The sequence below is a fragment of the Spodoptera frugiperda genome, chromosome 20 (assembly GCF_023101765.2).
Source record: "Spodoptera frugiperda isolate SF20-4 chromosome 20, AGI-APGP_CSIRO_Sfru_2.0, whole genome shotgun sequence".
In the NCBI taxonomy this organism is placed as follows: domain Eukaryota; kingdom Metazoa; phylum Arthropoda; class Insecta; order Lepidoptera; family Noctuidae; genus Spodoptera; species Spodoptera frugiperda.
The window spans coordinates 8,063,553-8,077,431 of NC_064231.1; the positions used below are offsets into that span (position 1 = coordinate 8,063,553).

At 33.4% G+C, this 13,879-nt stretch overlaps 1 protein-coding gene across 1 annotated transcript; it reads left to right on the forward strand.

Moving 5' to 3' along the window:
- The first annotated feature begins 40 nt into the window (after positions 1 to 40).
- Positions 41 to 9,572, forward strand: LOC118261735 (luciferin 4-monooxygenase-like). The gene is made up of 11 exons (XM_035572684.2): positions 41 to 314; positions 1,894 to 2,101; positions 2,206 to 2,392; positions 2,675 to 2,797; positions 3,663 to 3,828; positions 3,951 to 4,088; positions 4,588 to 4,713; positions 4,978 to 5,058; positions 5,759 to 5,905; positions 6,727 to 6,892; positions 8,996 to 9,572. The coding sequence occupies exons 1-11, from the start codon at positions 159 to 161 to the stop codon at positions 9,124 to 9,126; spliced, it is 1,629 nt and encodes a 542-aa protein (XP_035428577.1). The 5' UTR covers positions 41 to 158; the 3' UTR covers positions 9,127 to 9,572.
- The last annotated feature ends 4,307 nt before the right edge of the window (positions 9,573 to 13,879 follow it).

Sequence of the window (13,879 nt, forward strand, 5' to 3'; positions counted from 1 at the left end):
ATAATGGGTGAAACATATATAAACGCTTTGGCACTGATAATAATTTATTAGTAAAAAAGGGGCTACTACCCGATACTACTCTTCAATATTTGTATCCAATACAAATAATTAATTCGTGTATTTACTTATTGTGATAAAAGATATTAATATTAGACAAAATGACTGCCGACGCTCTCGCTAAGACTAGAATCACCAACCGTGTGGCCCGCCTCAAGAAGAGTGCTGCTGCGCGTTACAACATCGATGAGAAGGAGGTGCACATTGGCCACATCGCTCTGGAGTCCATGTTACTGGACCCGGACATGATCAGCCAGGTAAGGAACTTTTTATTATAATTCTGTGTAGCCATTAACCCCTTGTATGCGCCGGTATATAAGACAACAATAGAAAATACATTGTGTCTCGCGTGGATCCATGTTTCGGCATACGACGGGTTAAAGGTGCACATTTAACATATACACGTCGTGGTCGTTTTACCCCTGCAAGGAATAAAAGGCATGATGCTTGGCGTGCATTAGTTTCAAGTGAAAACGTGGAGAGATTTTAAATTATTAAACACTCAAAGTATCTGTTACCAATTACGTACATTATCTTAAATTATTATTTATTAAAGTAACATGAGAGCAATTTAGACATTAATCAGATTCTAGTGAAAATGTAAACAATTTGCTATGCAAAGAGTAAATTCAACGAAAAGGGTAATTGATAGGCTGGTGACCTATTAAAAAAAACGTTCTGGGAATATCTTTTTCATCTAACATGATCAGTTTTCATGACACTACTCCTGGAATTCACCATCCACTTTGATGAACCGATATTGCATATAGCAGTTTTACTAAGAAGACATAAAGAATCTTCCCACACACGCACTTTTCAACAATTTATACAAGTTTACTGTGAATTTCAATACCAAAAAGCCTTTAGCAAACTTGTAAGCCGCTACCAGAATACCTAAAGATTTATCACAGGCTTACCAAAAAGGAACTTCTACAATAAATATAGATGAGAAATCACGAAAGTAATAGTTACAAGTGTTAGATAAAAAATTTAAAAGAAAACTAATAAGGCAAAAGCAAACTGCGGTAAAACTGAAATAACTCAGTAAGGAATACGTGTTCACATACATAGTTCACAGTACCGGGACTCACGTAGTATGAGAACTATTTGTTCATTTATACAACCTAGTACTAGAAAAGATAGTTCTAGTTGCTGCTAAATAAACCACCCTCTATCGATTCTAACCTATTTTTGTAACACTCTATGTAACAATGTTACAAAAATACATATCTGGGTGATCCAATGTATTCTTCTGCTTTATAAATATGATTTAATTTTAAAGTTTGTTCTGAGAATTTTAAAGGTTAAATTTTTATGTACAACATTTTTAAAGTAAAAGAAAATTTATCTTAATAAACATTAAAAAAACCATTATGGTTTTTATTGACATTGATATGGATAGGCATAAAAACAATTTTACTTATATTCAGACTACAAAAACAACTGTTAATATATTCTGAAAGTAGCTTAGTACGAAATTAATCAGCCGAGACCTTAATCTCGAAATTGAGATTTTTTCTGAGTCACGATCTAGAAAAGTTAATTGCTTCTAACCTAATTATTTTGTAGTGTCTAACGTAATACTTATATTGCATGTTCTTAATTACGTTTTATTTTCGCAAAGTCTTTCTTAATTCGCATAATTTATTGTAAACAACAACTAGTACTTTAAGAAATTACTATACCTATACCAATTTGACCGACTTTCAGTGAGCTATATAAAAATAACTGACAATAATATTAACATGGTTGTCAAAGGCTATGATATCAACCTCTTTTACAATCCTAATCTCTAATACTCTCGGGCAATTTTTAAATATCATACTTTTTTTCCAGATTGATTTCACTACTGGACAAGAGGAAACGAATAGATCTGTGGCCCAGCGCTCAAGCCGCCTCGCCAGTGCTATGGTGAATGCTGGCCTGAAGCCTGGAGACCCTGCAATTGTCATGGGCAACAACCACATGGACCTCTGCATCCCATACTTTGCCTGCCACTTCGGAGGATATCCCATGTGTGCCATCGACCCCAGTATTGGCAAAAGTAAGCAGCTTAAACAAATAATCTGTGATAAAAAGACAAAAATTAATAATCGGCTTGTTTAACTTTTCCTTATAATCTAATTAAAATGTTCTTGTTGTTTTCAGATGACCTAGTGAGATTATTCCCATACATCTTCCCCAAAATCGTGTTCTGTCTGAAGTCTTGCGAAGAAAAGGTCCGAGAAGCGTTCAAGGTCAACAACCTTGAGGGCTTCATCGTCGTATTTGATGACAAAAAAACTGATCTAGAGGCTTTCGTTCAGGAGCACAACGGCACTGAAGTTGACTACAGGTATATAAAGAACCGTCTAGAAACAATATTAAGTACGAGGCTCTTTTGGAAAAGATCAATTAAGATAATGCTGACGAAACACAGCTCTATCTACTAAATTATCAACTTACGATTAAAATGTACAGAAATGTAAATGAAATAACCATTCATGAATCTGATTAGTAATACATATGAATCATTTCGTAGTAATTGATAAGATGGCTGAAGGTTTAAAAATTGTGTAGTTATCATGTAGTAAATTTTCGTATTCGAATTTTCCTTGAATGTTTCCGATGTTTACAGGCCTGCCACTTTCGACCATTCCAAGATTGCTGCCTGGTTGATGTTGACTAGCGGCACCACTGGCTTACCGAAAGTCGCCATCATACCATTTGACACTCTACTCCATGGAATCATCAGTTGGTGGTAAGTTACGACAGAAATTTGCAAGAAATACGGTATAACCATAGTACACTAACAACAGAGGTCAAAAACATTGGAAGGTTACCTACTTTCATATTTAATCTTAAAGATATAAGTAATGTGTCATATACTATCTTTGTAAAAGAAAGGCATTAACAAAAAGTAGCACTGATATGCTGAAGCAATAAATAATAAATTAAAATCAAAATCCTCGGCTTAGTCATTTGACTGGCCGATTAGTTTGGGCGCGCCGGATTATAACGGTCGCCTGTTTTAGCGATTGAATCATTAATTTGCCAAACAATCATAATTCACAATGTTGTAACGATTTAAATGATATTATAAAATGATGTCACCTCGTTTGCCGTAGGGTTTTTTATGATAACATTTACAAATTCGTTTCGTATGATTGATATAAATGTAGGTACAAAACCTGTACACAATATGTGGGTTTGTAGTCACTTATAGCTTATTATAATTTTGAGGCCTATCATACGTTATATCCTCATAAATCAATTCATATTACTAATCAATTAATTACAAGTAGATGCCCTCGGAACTTTGTTACACCGAACATGCTCTGAAACTTATTGCAAGTTTAGTTAGTTCGAAACATCGCATATCGGTAAATAATAAATTAATGGTATTAGTTGAAGTTCTGTCCAAAACTAAATGTTTGGGACTCACCGCACAGCTTCAGCAAATCGAACATTTATCATTTATATTCTCATTTAAATATTCAAGAACTTTACAAATGTGATTTAAAAACTTTACATTATTCACACTAAAATTGCAGTAACTAAAAAGAGACCGAGTAAAACAGATCATTCGCAGAAAAAAATGTTAAGTAGATTAAATTTCTTTACAGGGAACCCTTCCCAGAGAAAGTGGAAAGTATTCTGGCTATGGCCACATTACAATGGATGTCATCCCTACTCTACTTCATTTCGGGCCCACTGAAGGGCTCCACCAGGATTCAGGCCTCCGAACCATTATCCCCGATGAAACTCGTCCAAATTATCAACAAATACAGGGTAATTATAATGATAATACAATAACCGATAAGCACCAGGTGTTATATATAACTCACCTGATAATGTGTTGCTACTGTGATTTCTGCCTACTGATACTAAAACATATTCTGATAATATTTCAGCCCGTCACGACAGCGTTTACGCCATATTTATTAGGTCATTTTCTGAATGTCGCCGAAAAAAATTGTGACTTATCGTGTTTCAAATACATTGTTATTGCGGGCAGTGCTATCGAGAAACCATTATTGGACAGATTTAAAGTAAGTAATATCGTAAAATTATGATATATAGAGATCAATAATATATATAATGGCTATTACAAAAGAAAATACTATTCTTGTTATGGTGGAAAGTAGCCATTAGTATTAGTAGGGAAATGTATTTCAAACATCCTTTACTGAGAATTTTGCAAATACTTAACTAATGATTTCTAGGCACTTCAACAATTCTTATTATCTTAATTTAGTATTCCCTCCCCCAGCCTTATATTTTTCGAAAAGAAATATCTAGTTGACTTGTCTCTACGAAGTTAGAACGTGTTTAACTTGTGGTAACGAAAACATTTTTCCTAGAAGAGGGGGATTGTGTAAATACTGTAAATGGAATTTTAGAACTGTAATTGTTTTGGTGGATCAAAATGTAATGATAACATGTTGTTTGCCCTGCTAACTTTGAGAAATTTGGGAAAATTAGGCCAGATTGACTTTGGCATTACTAACGAATGAACTGTTTTATAAAATAAGACTTATTTATTTGCAGAAAGTATGCGATGCTTTCATGTACCTGGTTTATGGAATGACGGAGTTGTTGGTACCTACCTTTGACTACAACGACGACACTCCATTCGGATCGACCGGCAAGCCTCAGTCACAGTATGAGTTCAAGGTATGTATTCCTCTATTTGAATATTCATACACATTTTCTATGCCTAAACTATGTAAACTAATATCGGGAAATTTGATTGGACAAACAATTTGGCAGTTTTAGTTATCAGAACTTCGAAATTCAGAGAATTACCGAAATTATTTATAGTTGTTAATGGAATGTTTACATATTCTCACAAATATGCTTATTTCGATGATAAAATACTGAAAAACAGGTTATAAAAGAAGAAATTAAGCAATTTTAATAATCATGGTTGTTTTTTAGCTCGTGGATGACAATGCAAAAACTTTGGAAGGATCATACAAGACCGGTGAACTGTGGATTAAGGGCAACGCCTTCTTCAAGGTAAAAACAACATATACTATGAATGAGAGAATTGGTCATATTAGACTTACAATACGTTGCATAGCCTGAACATATAAGATTTTCGATACCAACAACAAATATTCTGATATAAATAAATCTAAATTCGCATAAAACTAGAATATATTAATGTACACATTATCGTAAGTTATGGAGCTTTGGGGGACCCTTATCCTGTGGTTTACAAAAAACTTGATAATTTGTTACCCAAAAATAGTATTCAGTTTGTACTTAACGCAAAACGTATGAGAAAGATTCTCAGAAACTCAATCCCCAAAAAGGTAAACCGTTAGTTAAGCCGTGGGCTGCGGATGATAATGCCCCAAGGATGAATATACATTCATAATTTACTGACGCTATAATACTGCTTCGGTCTCGACAAAGTTACTCAATAAAATATACCAAAACACGCTTCTTTAGTGCCTAGTTTAGTGCTCAAAATACGAAAATCCCTTCGGAAAATATTAAACGAAATATGCTATTGAAATTCTTAAGTTATCAGTGCATTTCTATGAAGAACCGTTTTTCTTTTGAACCTCAAATGAATATTATCGAAAACACATTATTGTGAATACCATATAGAGCCGTTAAGATTACTTAGGACACAAAGAATTCTCTCAGAAAATATTCAATGAAAATCTTGTATCAAAGGAACGTTTATTTAAAGTGGCTCAATTTCCAGGGCTATCTAAACAATGCTGAGGAGACTAAGACCATGTTGACTGACGACGGATGGTTCAAAACTGGAGACATGTTCTACAAGGACGACCAAGATTATTACTACTTTGTGGAGCGCAAGAGACTTTTAATTAAGCACTACGGTTTTCTGGTAACTATTTTTTTTTTACTTTTTTAATTAGCCCCCATTTAATTACTTTTTCTAATCAGAACGTGAGGTTTCTTCATAGTAGAAACTAATTTCAGTGAATAAAGTGCGCTTTGAAATTAAATATCTCAATGATGCGTAAACACAGCGATGCAATCAATTTGCCCAATCACATTCTTAGTTTTCTCGGAAATATTGTTGAGTTAAAACCTTTTAAAATAATGCAAGGCGAAAACTCAGTCAGCGTAAACTTAGCTAGACTTATTTCTCTCACGCTCTGATTCATTCCAGTGGAGCAGTGTCTCGAGTCGGTTGATATGCGACAAGAGAAAACTAAGTCTTATTTCACAAGAAAAATATCTTCCAAATCCTTGCCAGCCGTCTGCATTTCGACGTTGCTATGACAACATCGCTCCACCTTACACAAATAGAATTCATTGTACATTTTCTTTTGTTAATTGATATTAAAAAATTATAATGGATTCATTTTAAAAAAGATGCTCTCGCATGAACAATTCTATTCATTTTTGAAGCTGTGAACTCAGCCACTCAGAGCTGGTTATGTTATTATCAAACGGTTCAAGCCGTATTCATTCTTGCAGACAAATTAATTTTGCATGGCCAAGTATTACTAATGTTCTTATGAGTGTAATTCCATTTGATATGAAAATATATTTCTGGAATGAGTGGGTAGATAAAGATGCAAGAGTTACTCTATTGTTACGAATAAAGCACCGATCTAATCTCCAAATAGATAATGGAGACAGTAATAAAGATGCAAATGGTTGATTTGAAATGCTAACAATGAATTGTTTTGTCAACAGCTTTCCCCATTACAAATGGAGGAGATTGTCAAGCGTCACCCATCCATAGTAGATGCCTGTGCGGTCAGCCTACCACAACTTGATTGCACCGAACTGCCCGTATTTGCCCTACAGAGAAGAAATGGTGACAAAGTTGATACACAAGAAGTCGCCGAGTTATTGAGAAGTGAGTATTCCTCATAACCTAATCTATTATTTCTAAGACACATTTAGTACGGAGCTGCGAACAATCTTTTTAGTCAGTAAGACACTCCCTCTCGCCTCACTCGGACGGGAGAAGTAGATAATAGAATGCTTTTCCCCTCAAAAAAATTAATAAAATGAAAGTACAAAACGAAGCAGCGTAGATACTTAAAGTTACTAAAAATTACCGAAGGTCCCAAACACAACAACGTCATTAGAATATCTACTCTTATCAGATAAACTAATTAATAATCAACTTGAACCAAATATTTTTCCATGAGGTATTTGTTTACATCGAATAGTACTAATGAAAACATGCGATATGATTTTTATGATAATCGTAAACCTATATTTGATGTTATTAATATGATATTGACATAGATTAATTGGATATTATATAGATAGCTTTAACAAATTGACTAATCATATCTATCTTAAGTGCCAACGATAAATGGATAGGTGTGTGGTTTCATAAAACTAATTGCTAAAATGTCCTATATATGAAATGTCTTCTAATCATCTAATGACCGTCTCTAGTGGATACTCAGAAAAAGTAATACACTATGAAGTCTTTCAAGGTCTTGAACATGTCGTATCTATAATTTTATTATAACTTTCGTGGGACATACTAAATTAATTATTATGTTATCGGCTTACTCACGTAATTGTTTTACGAGGAAGTACTCGACTAGTTTCAAGCCGTGCTAGAGGTTCATATTCATAAGCAACATTCCGCGAGACACGACGCGGCGATTGTCGTGCTGCTACTCTGCTGCTGCTGCTAATGTAGCAGCAAAGTCAAAATGGCTGAAAGGATCTAATCGGAACAGAGGTAGAACGGTCTGAATAACACATAGACCACTCTTTAATTCACGGGAACGCGGACAAAACGGTTGCATATGCTAGTTAAATCATAAATCCTAAATGTACTTTTTGTTTTTCTTAGTCACGATTCATATAATTTATTGAGACAATCATCTTTAATCTGTGTGTACTTTTGATGAAAATTCAAGAAAACTCATATCTCGCTCCATAATTACTTGTGTAACAGTTGGTCCGTACATTGCGCAGTAATAAAATTCATTTGTGAAATAACGTATAGCCGTGAATACAGAAATTTTCGTTTGCAACAGCAAAATTGAGGCGAAAATATGAAATCTCCTCGTTTTGCATCATTTTCTTTGTACCAACGCAATTCGTTAATAAAGAAAATGCATGCAAGTTGCATATTACCTATGAAATATAATCATGTTATTTGTTGGTAAAGAGAGAACTCTGACCCGTCTGTTTTTTATCCGAAATACCATTCATTTTGGTATCTGCAATAAGCAGAAAACAATTAACGTTATTAATAACTATTAAAACAATGAATTTCTGTTTTCTCCTGTAGGAAATATAAGGTATATTTTCCTTTACAAATTACTTGATTGATACAAAGCAGCAAACAATTCATTAATTGCTTTTATTGATACTTCACTTGTTCGTTTTAATGAATTGCCGATAAAACCCTCAGATTAAAACATCACCTATTCAATCTACAATCTGTTAAAATTCAAAACATCTTCGAAACATGAAAGCCACTTAAAGTCTAAATATAAAAATTGTATAATAAAATGTACATTAGATATATAAATTGATGGTATCAACTGATGATGGATGTGAAAGCGAGCAAACTTATTTTATCCCCTTGAGGCTTGCTATTGAAGATAATATTTACAAATTCTCTTTGGCCGTAATTAATTTACCTCTTTCTACGAAATATCAAATTCGAAAATCATAAAGACGAAATCAAATAACAAGGAAATAATTACTAAATCTGCCATCAAAATTGTATCTCGAGTGGTTGGACAAAGTAATTTATTATAATGGTAGTCTAAACGGAGCTTTGTGTGTCAATCATCGTTGTGAATGCATGACCAAGCTCAATGTATCTCCGTCGGCCGCAGTGGCAGTAGTTCGCATGCAGCGTCGCAGGTGGCACAATCTATTGCCGTTCACGAGACTACACACGTCCCAAATTTATTACTTAGCTAGCCACACGACTAAACAATTTTCTTCTTACTCAATTGCTAACTTATTGTTTCAGAGAACATGGAAGGGAAGCGACTGAACGGCGGGTTTTTCTTCGTAGATTCATTACCCGTCACGCCCTCCGGCAAGATACATAGAGCAAAAGTGAAGGAGATGGCACAGGCAGCACAAAAAATCCTCTTCTAGTGTACTAGATAGACTATCAACTATCACTGTTCACTAATACTGGTCACTTGCCAGTAAGAATCTTTATGTTATTACTATTAGGTCGAGATTAAATGTAAAATTCTCATTTTAGTAAATAATTCACATTACTTACTAGGTTAATTAATATTGAAATGAGTAAAACATTTTCTAGAACTCATTAGGTTTATAGGATTTATATGTATTATAGTGAATGTACAATGTATATAGTTATGTTAATGATATAAGCTGCCTATGTTTTATTTATTTATTAAAAATATTGTACATGACAAAATGTTATTGAAATAAATATATGTATACTAACTATTAAGTATAATGTTTAGGCTAACATTTAAAATAATATTGTAAATTAGTTCATTAATGAATTGTATTATGTAAGTAGGAAAATAAGATTTGAATATGAATAAAAATAAAACATTATCAAAATATTTTGGTGTATTAATTGTTTCAAAATAAAATACAATATAGTAACCTTCCATCTTTCACAAATACAGTAAAAAATAAAATACAAATTTTTTCCACCATTTACAAATAAGTGTTTCGTAACTTATTACATATTTTCGATGAACAAAACTAATACAACTAGTCGTAGTAACTTTTCAGCAGACTATGTCAATACTTATAGGGTACACACCTGAGAAGTTATACAACTTTACAAGTTTCAAACACAAACGAAAACGATTCAAAATTGAGCCCCAATTTTCGTCGAGAGGGCAAAACTAAACTGCTTCTTATACATACAAATATTATTGTACTACGTCAGTAGATATAATTCGTATAATACAAAAGTTGTTTTGATCTAAAGATAATATTATGAATAACAAAAACAACCTATACAACGTAATATTATTATGATATTCCACGAAGTGTTAGTACAGACGCCTGCTATTTATTTCCATTTAAATAAGCTATGTTTATCAGCTTACATCATCGATATTCCTATATCAATTATACAAAAACAATGTACATAGATTAGCGTGATTTAGCAATCAAGTCTACCAAAAACTTTCTAGAGTCTCTTCGCCTAGGAAAGATGGAGAAACTATCAGATTTTTACTGACTAACAACCACCCTTGGTATCATGTCTCACACTTTACATACAACCTTACTTTTAAATAATCTGACTAAAGGCTTTGCCTGCCGCTAAAGAATTAGATGAGGATTTGCCTTTATCAGTTTTCTGTAACCTCTGGGTCACCGGTTAACTACGTGGCAGTTAACGTGTTGAATGACTACATACACTATTATGTCAAAAAACCCTTCGTACAGTCGGATAAAAAAAGAACAAAAGTAAATACCTGCTCACACAAAAACCAATAAAAAAGTGAGATGAACATTTTCCAATCGATTCCTTTCACTTTAGACTAAGTAAACTCACCATATGAGTCTCTAGCTCTAGTCTCACAGTCTCTCAGTCTCTCAATAGTGGCATCTCCTATCTCCATAACCCGAAGTTGGACGCGCGACGCTGGAACTCGTAGTGCCATCAAAGTTTTGAATTCGCATTGATTGAACGAACGTAGTGACGTGACCTATCTCAGTTCCGTATTTACTACTGGGTATGTAGTGTCTAACCAATATTGAGTTTTTAGCTAAAATGAAAGTGGTATAGTAGTTCTGCAATTTATCGTGTGTAAAACTGGTGTTTATTAGTCAAGTTTTTGTTTCAAAGAATTCTATAGGTAGCATTTATTACTGTTATCGTTTCCAAGATTCCTATTATGAGTAGATAATTCTGTGACTACACAACAATACATAACAATATCTAAATGCAGTTTACGATATGTGTTTCCAATCGAATTTAAACAAACGTTTTTTTTTTTACTTGGAAAATCATCCAATGACTTCTTTCGCCTTGGGTGAGGCAACAGAGAGTGAAAGACACTTACTGACTAAAAACCGAAACCAGATAGGCAGACACCCGGAGCCCCGGTAACCTGCCAGACAGTTCACAATTCCAGGAACATAACAAACATAGACTTATCATTTCAGTAATCAATTTTCAGCAAACAAAAGCAAATTATACCATTGTCTAGTAAAGTATACATTTATCTATAATAAAAGCATAATTTAGCACTCTATACAGTAGAAGCACAATAATAAATGTCTGCTCGACCTAAAATCTATACATATAATAAAATCGTAGAAAAGTGCTGTCTGTACATTGAAAATAAAAATAAAAAAAATAGCAGGGGTTATTGTTATGTCGATGTCGAACCCAAAAATGTAATTAACTTTTTTTTTGTCTGTTTGTCTGTTTGTCTATTTGTCTGTTTGTCTGTTTGTCTGTTCGTCTGTGCGCGCTAATCTCAGAAACGGCTGATCCGAGTTGGATGCGGTTTTCACGAATATATTGTGGGATGCTTAAATTTACATTTAGTGTTTGTTTCATGTCAATCGGTTCATAAATAAAAAAGTTATGTCAAATTAAAGAATCACGTCGAACATTCTATGCTTATACCATTAATCTCCGCAACTATTTGACGGATTTGGTTGAAATTTGTTACAGATATAGTTTAGAACCTTAGAAAGGACATAGGATGGATTTTTATTTGTTTTCTATCGTTTTTATTATTAGTATTTGTTGGGTATCGGCCGAGCGCTTCGGTACTGTTGTGGAAATAGTGTGCTATAAGTCGTATGATTATTTGTCTGCAGTGGTCCTGCTGTTTCGTATATTCTAAATTGGTTTCGTTGTATTTGTCTATTAAAAAGTTTATTTGTTGGGTTTTCCTGGTTAAATTATTTAAAGTAGGTTTAGTTTGATATCGATTATTAGTAGTTACTGTAGTTAGTTTGTTTAATAAAATTGTAAGTCTAATTTTTTTTTAATTAGATTAGATTTAAGTCGTTTCTTTTTTAATTGTTATAAATTCGTAATTCGTAGTTTTCTTTAGTTTTAAGTTAGTTTAAGTCCGTTTTTAAACTATTTTTTCAATGCCCTAAGTGAGTATACATCTATTAAATTATTCACTCTTTAAAGTAAAGAGACTCATTATGTTGATTTTTGAAGAGTTCCCTGGAATATCTTCCACATCTCATTTTTGAAGAGATCCCGCGAGATCGGGAACTATGTGGTTAAAACCAAAAATTTGCCGGAAGTCACTATTCCACGCGAACGAAGTCGCGGGCAAAAGCTATATTTAATAAATTACCAGAACAAATTAAAGAAGAACCCAAATTCAATACATTTAACAGAAAACTAAAAGAATATCTAATACAGAAGTGCTTTTACACTGTCGCAGAATATTTAGAATAGAAAAATGGTAAATAATTTTTTTAATAAAATTGTAAGTCTAATTTATTAATTAATTAGATAGATTAGATTTAAGTCGTTTCTTTTAAATTATTTAGTTTAAGCTTGGTTATTATAGCATAGAGGATATGTTGTAATATAATTTCTTTTTTAAATGTTATAAATTCGTAATTCGTAGCTTTCTTTAGTTTTAAGTTAGTTTTCATCTTAAGTTCGGAAAGATTATAATATTTCTTTAGTTTAAGTCCGTTTTTAAACAATTTTTTCAATGCCCTAAGTGAGTATACATCTATTAAATTCAAACGCAGAGCTCATTATGTTGATTTTTGAAGAGTTCCTTGGAATATCTTCTAAGTCTCATTTTTGAAGAGATTCCGCGAGATTGGGAACTATGTGGTTAAAACCAAAAATTACGAATAAAACTTTACTCCACGTCCGTAATTAGGTCAAAACTTCCTATAACAAAGTGAACATTTTAACTTGGAATATTAAAAGGTTTCCGATGGTCTTATCTATTCTACTCTTAGTTCAAGAACAAAAGTCGTCGACAAAAGGGATCTTTTGTCAAACAAAAAATAATAAGGAACTCCCTATCTGTCCAAATTGGGTGACTGATGGCGATTGGTGGCGATTGCCGACATTTTTATGGTTTGTGATTGTTTTACTTTTTTTTTCAAGTAAGTGTTTTTTTAAAATTGAACGTCAGTTATATTGATCCTAGTCATCACGTCAGGAGTGTGCAGTAAGTTTTATACTATTAGAACTATCCACCGTATTCAGAGTCATTTAATGGTCACTTAACCCAGTACTAGACAATTAGTTTCGGAACAAAATCATTTCTAAGGAATAGTTTAAGTAACCATTAAATATCTCTTTGTACGGCAGTATGCCAATATTTTGACGAGGAAGAAATAGCATCTAAATCGAAAATTAGTAATTAATACAGTATTAAGACACCACTAAAACAAAATCATGACACATAACTGTCATTGATCACGCAGAAGTCAATATATCAATCACCATTAGAAGATAAGCTACAGCTACATGGGATCATCGCACAGTCACCCGTGTGACGTCATAATGATGACCTGATGGGCGATAACCGAAGACGTGAAAAGAAGATTCATTGCTATATATATTTGCAGGAAAATGGCTCTACTAGGTCCGGAATAAGTGATATGCAGTTAATAAGAATGTTTAATCAATGTTGGCGACATGAATGAGTATTCAATTAATTGAAAATTATATTAATATCTGGCTATATGTGAAAAAGTTATCAACATTGGATACAACCGGAAGCCCAATTACCCCATTCTCAATCCTCGATATCCCAACAATTCTTGAATTCCTAACCATTAAAAAGCCGGCAACGCATTGGTAGCGCCTCTGGAGTTTTTAGTGTCGATGGGCGGCGGCAATTGCTTACAATCAGGTGATCCGTCTGCTCGTTTACCAGCTTATACAATAAAACAACATCCT

Excerpts from the sequence above, each read along its gene's own strand:
- LOC118261735 (XM_035572684.2), top strand. The coding sequence starts at position 159 with ATGACTGCCGACGCTCTCGCTAAGACTAGAATCACCAACCGTGTGGCC. Across the intron at positions 2,102-2,205 it reads CGACCCCAGTATTGGCAAAA|ATGACCTAGTGAGATTATTC; the intron begins GTAAGCAGCTTA and ends TGTTGTTTTCAG. Across the intron at positions 3,829-3,950 it reads AAATTATCAACAAATACAGG|CCCGTCACGACAGCGTTTAC; the intron begins GTAATTATAATG and ends ATAATATTTCAG.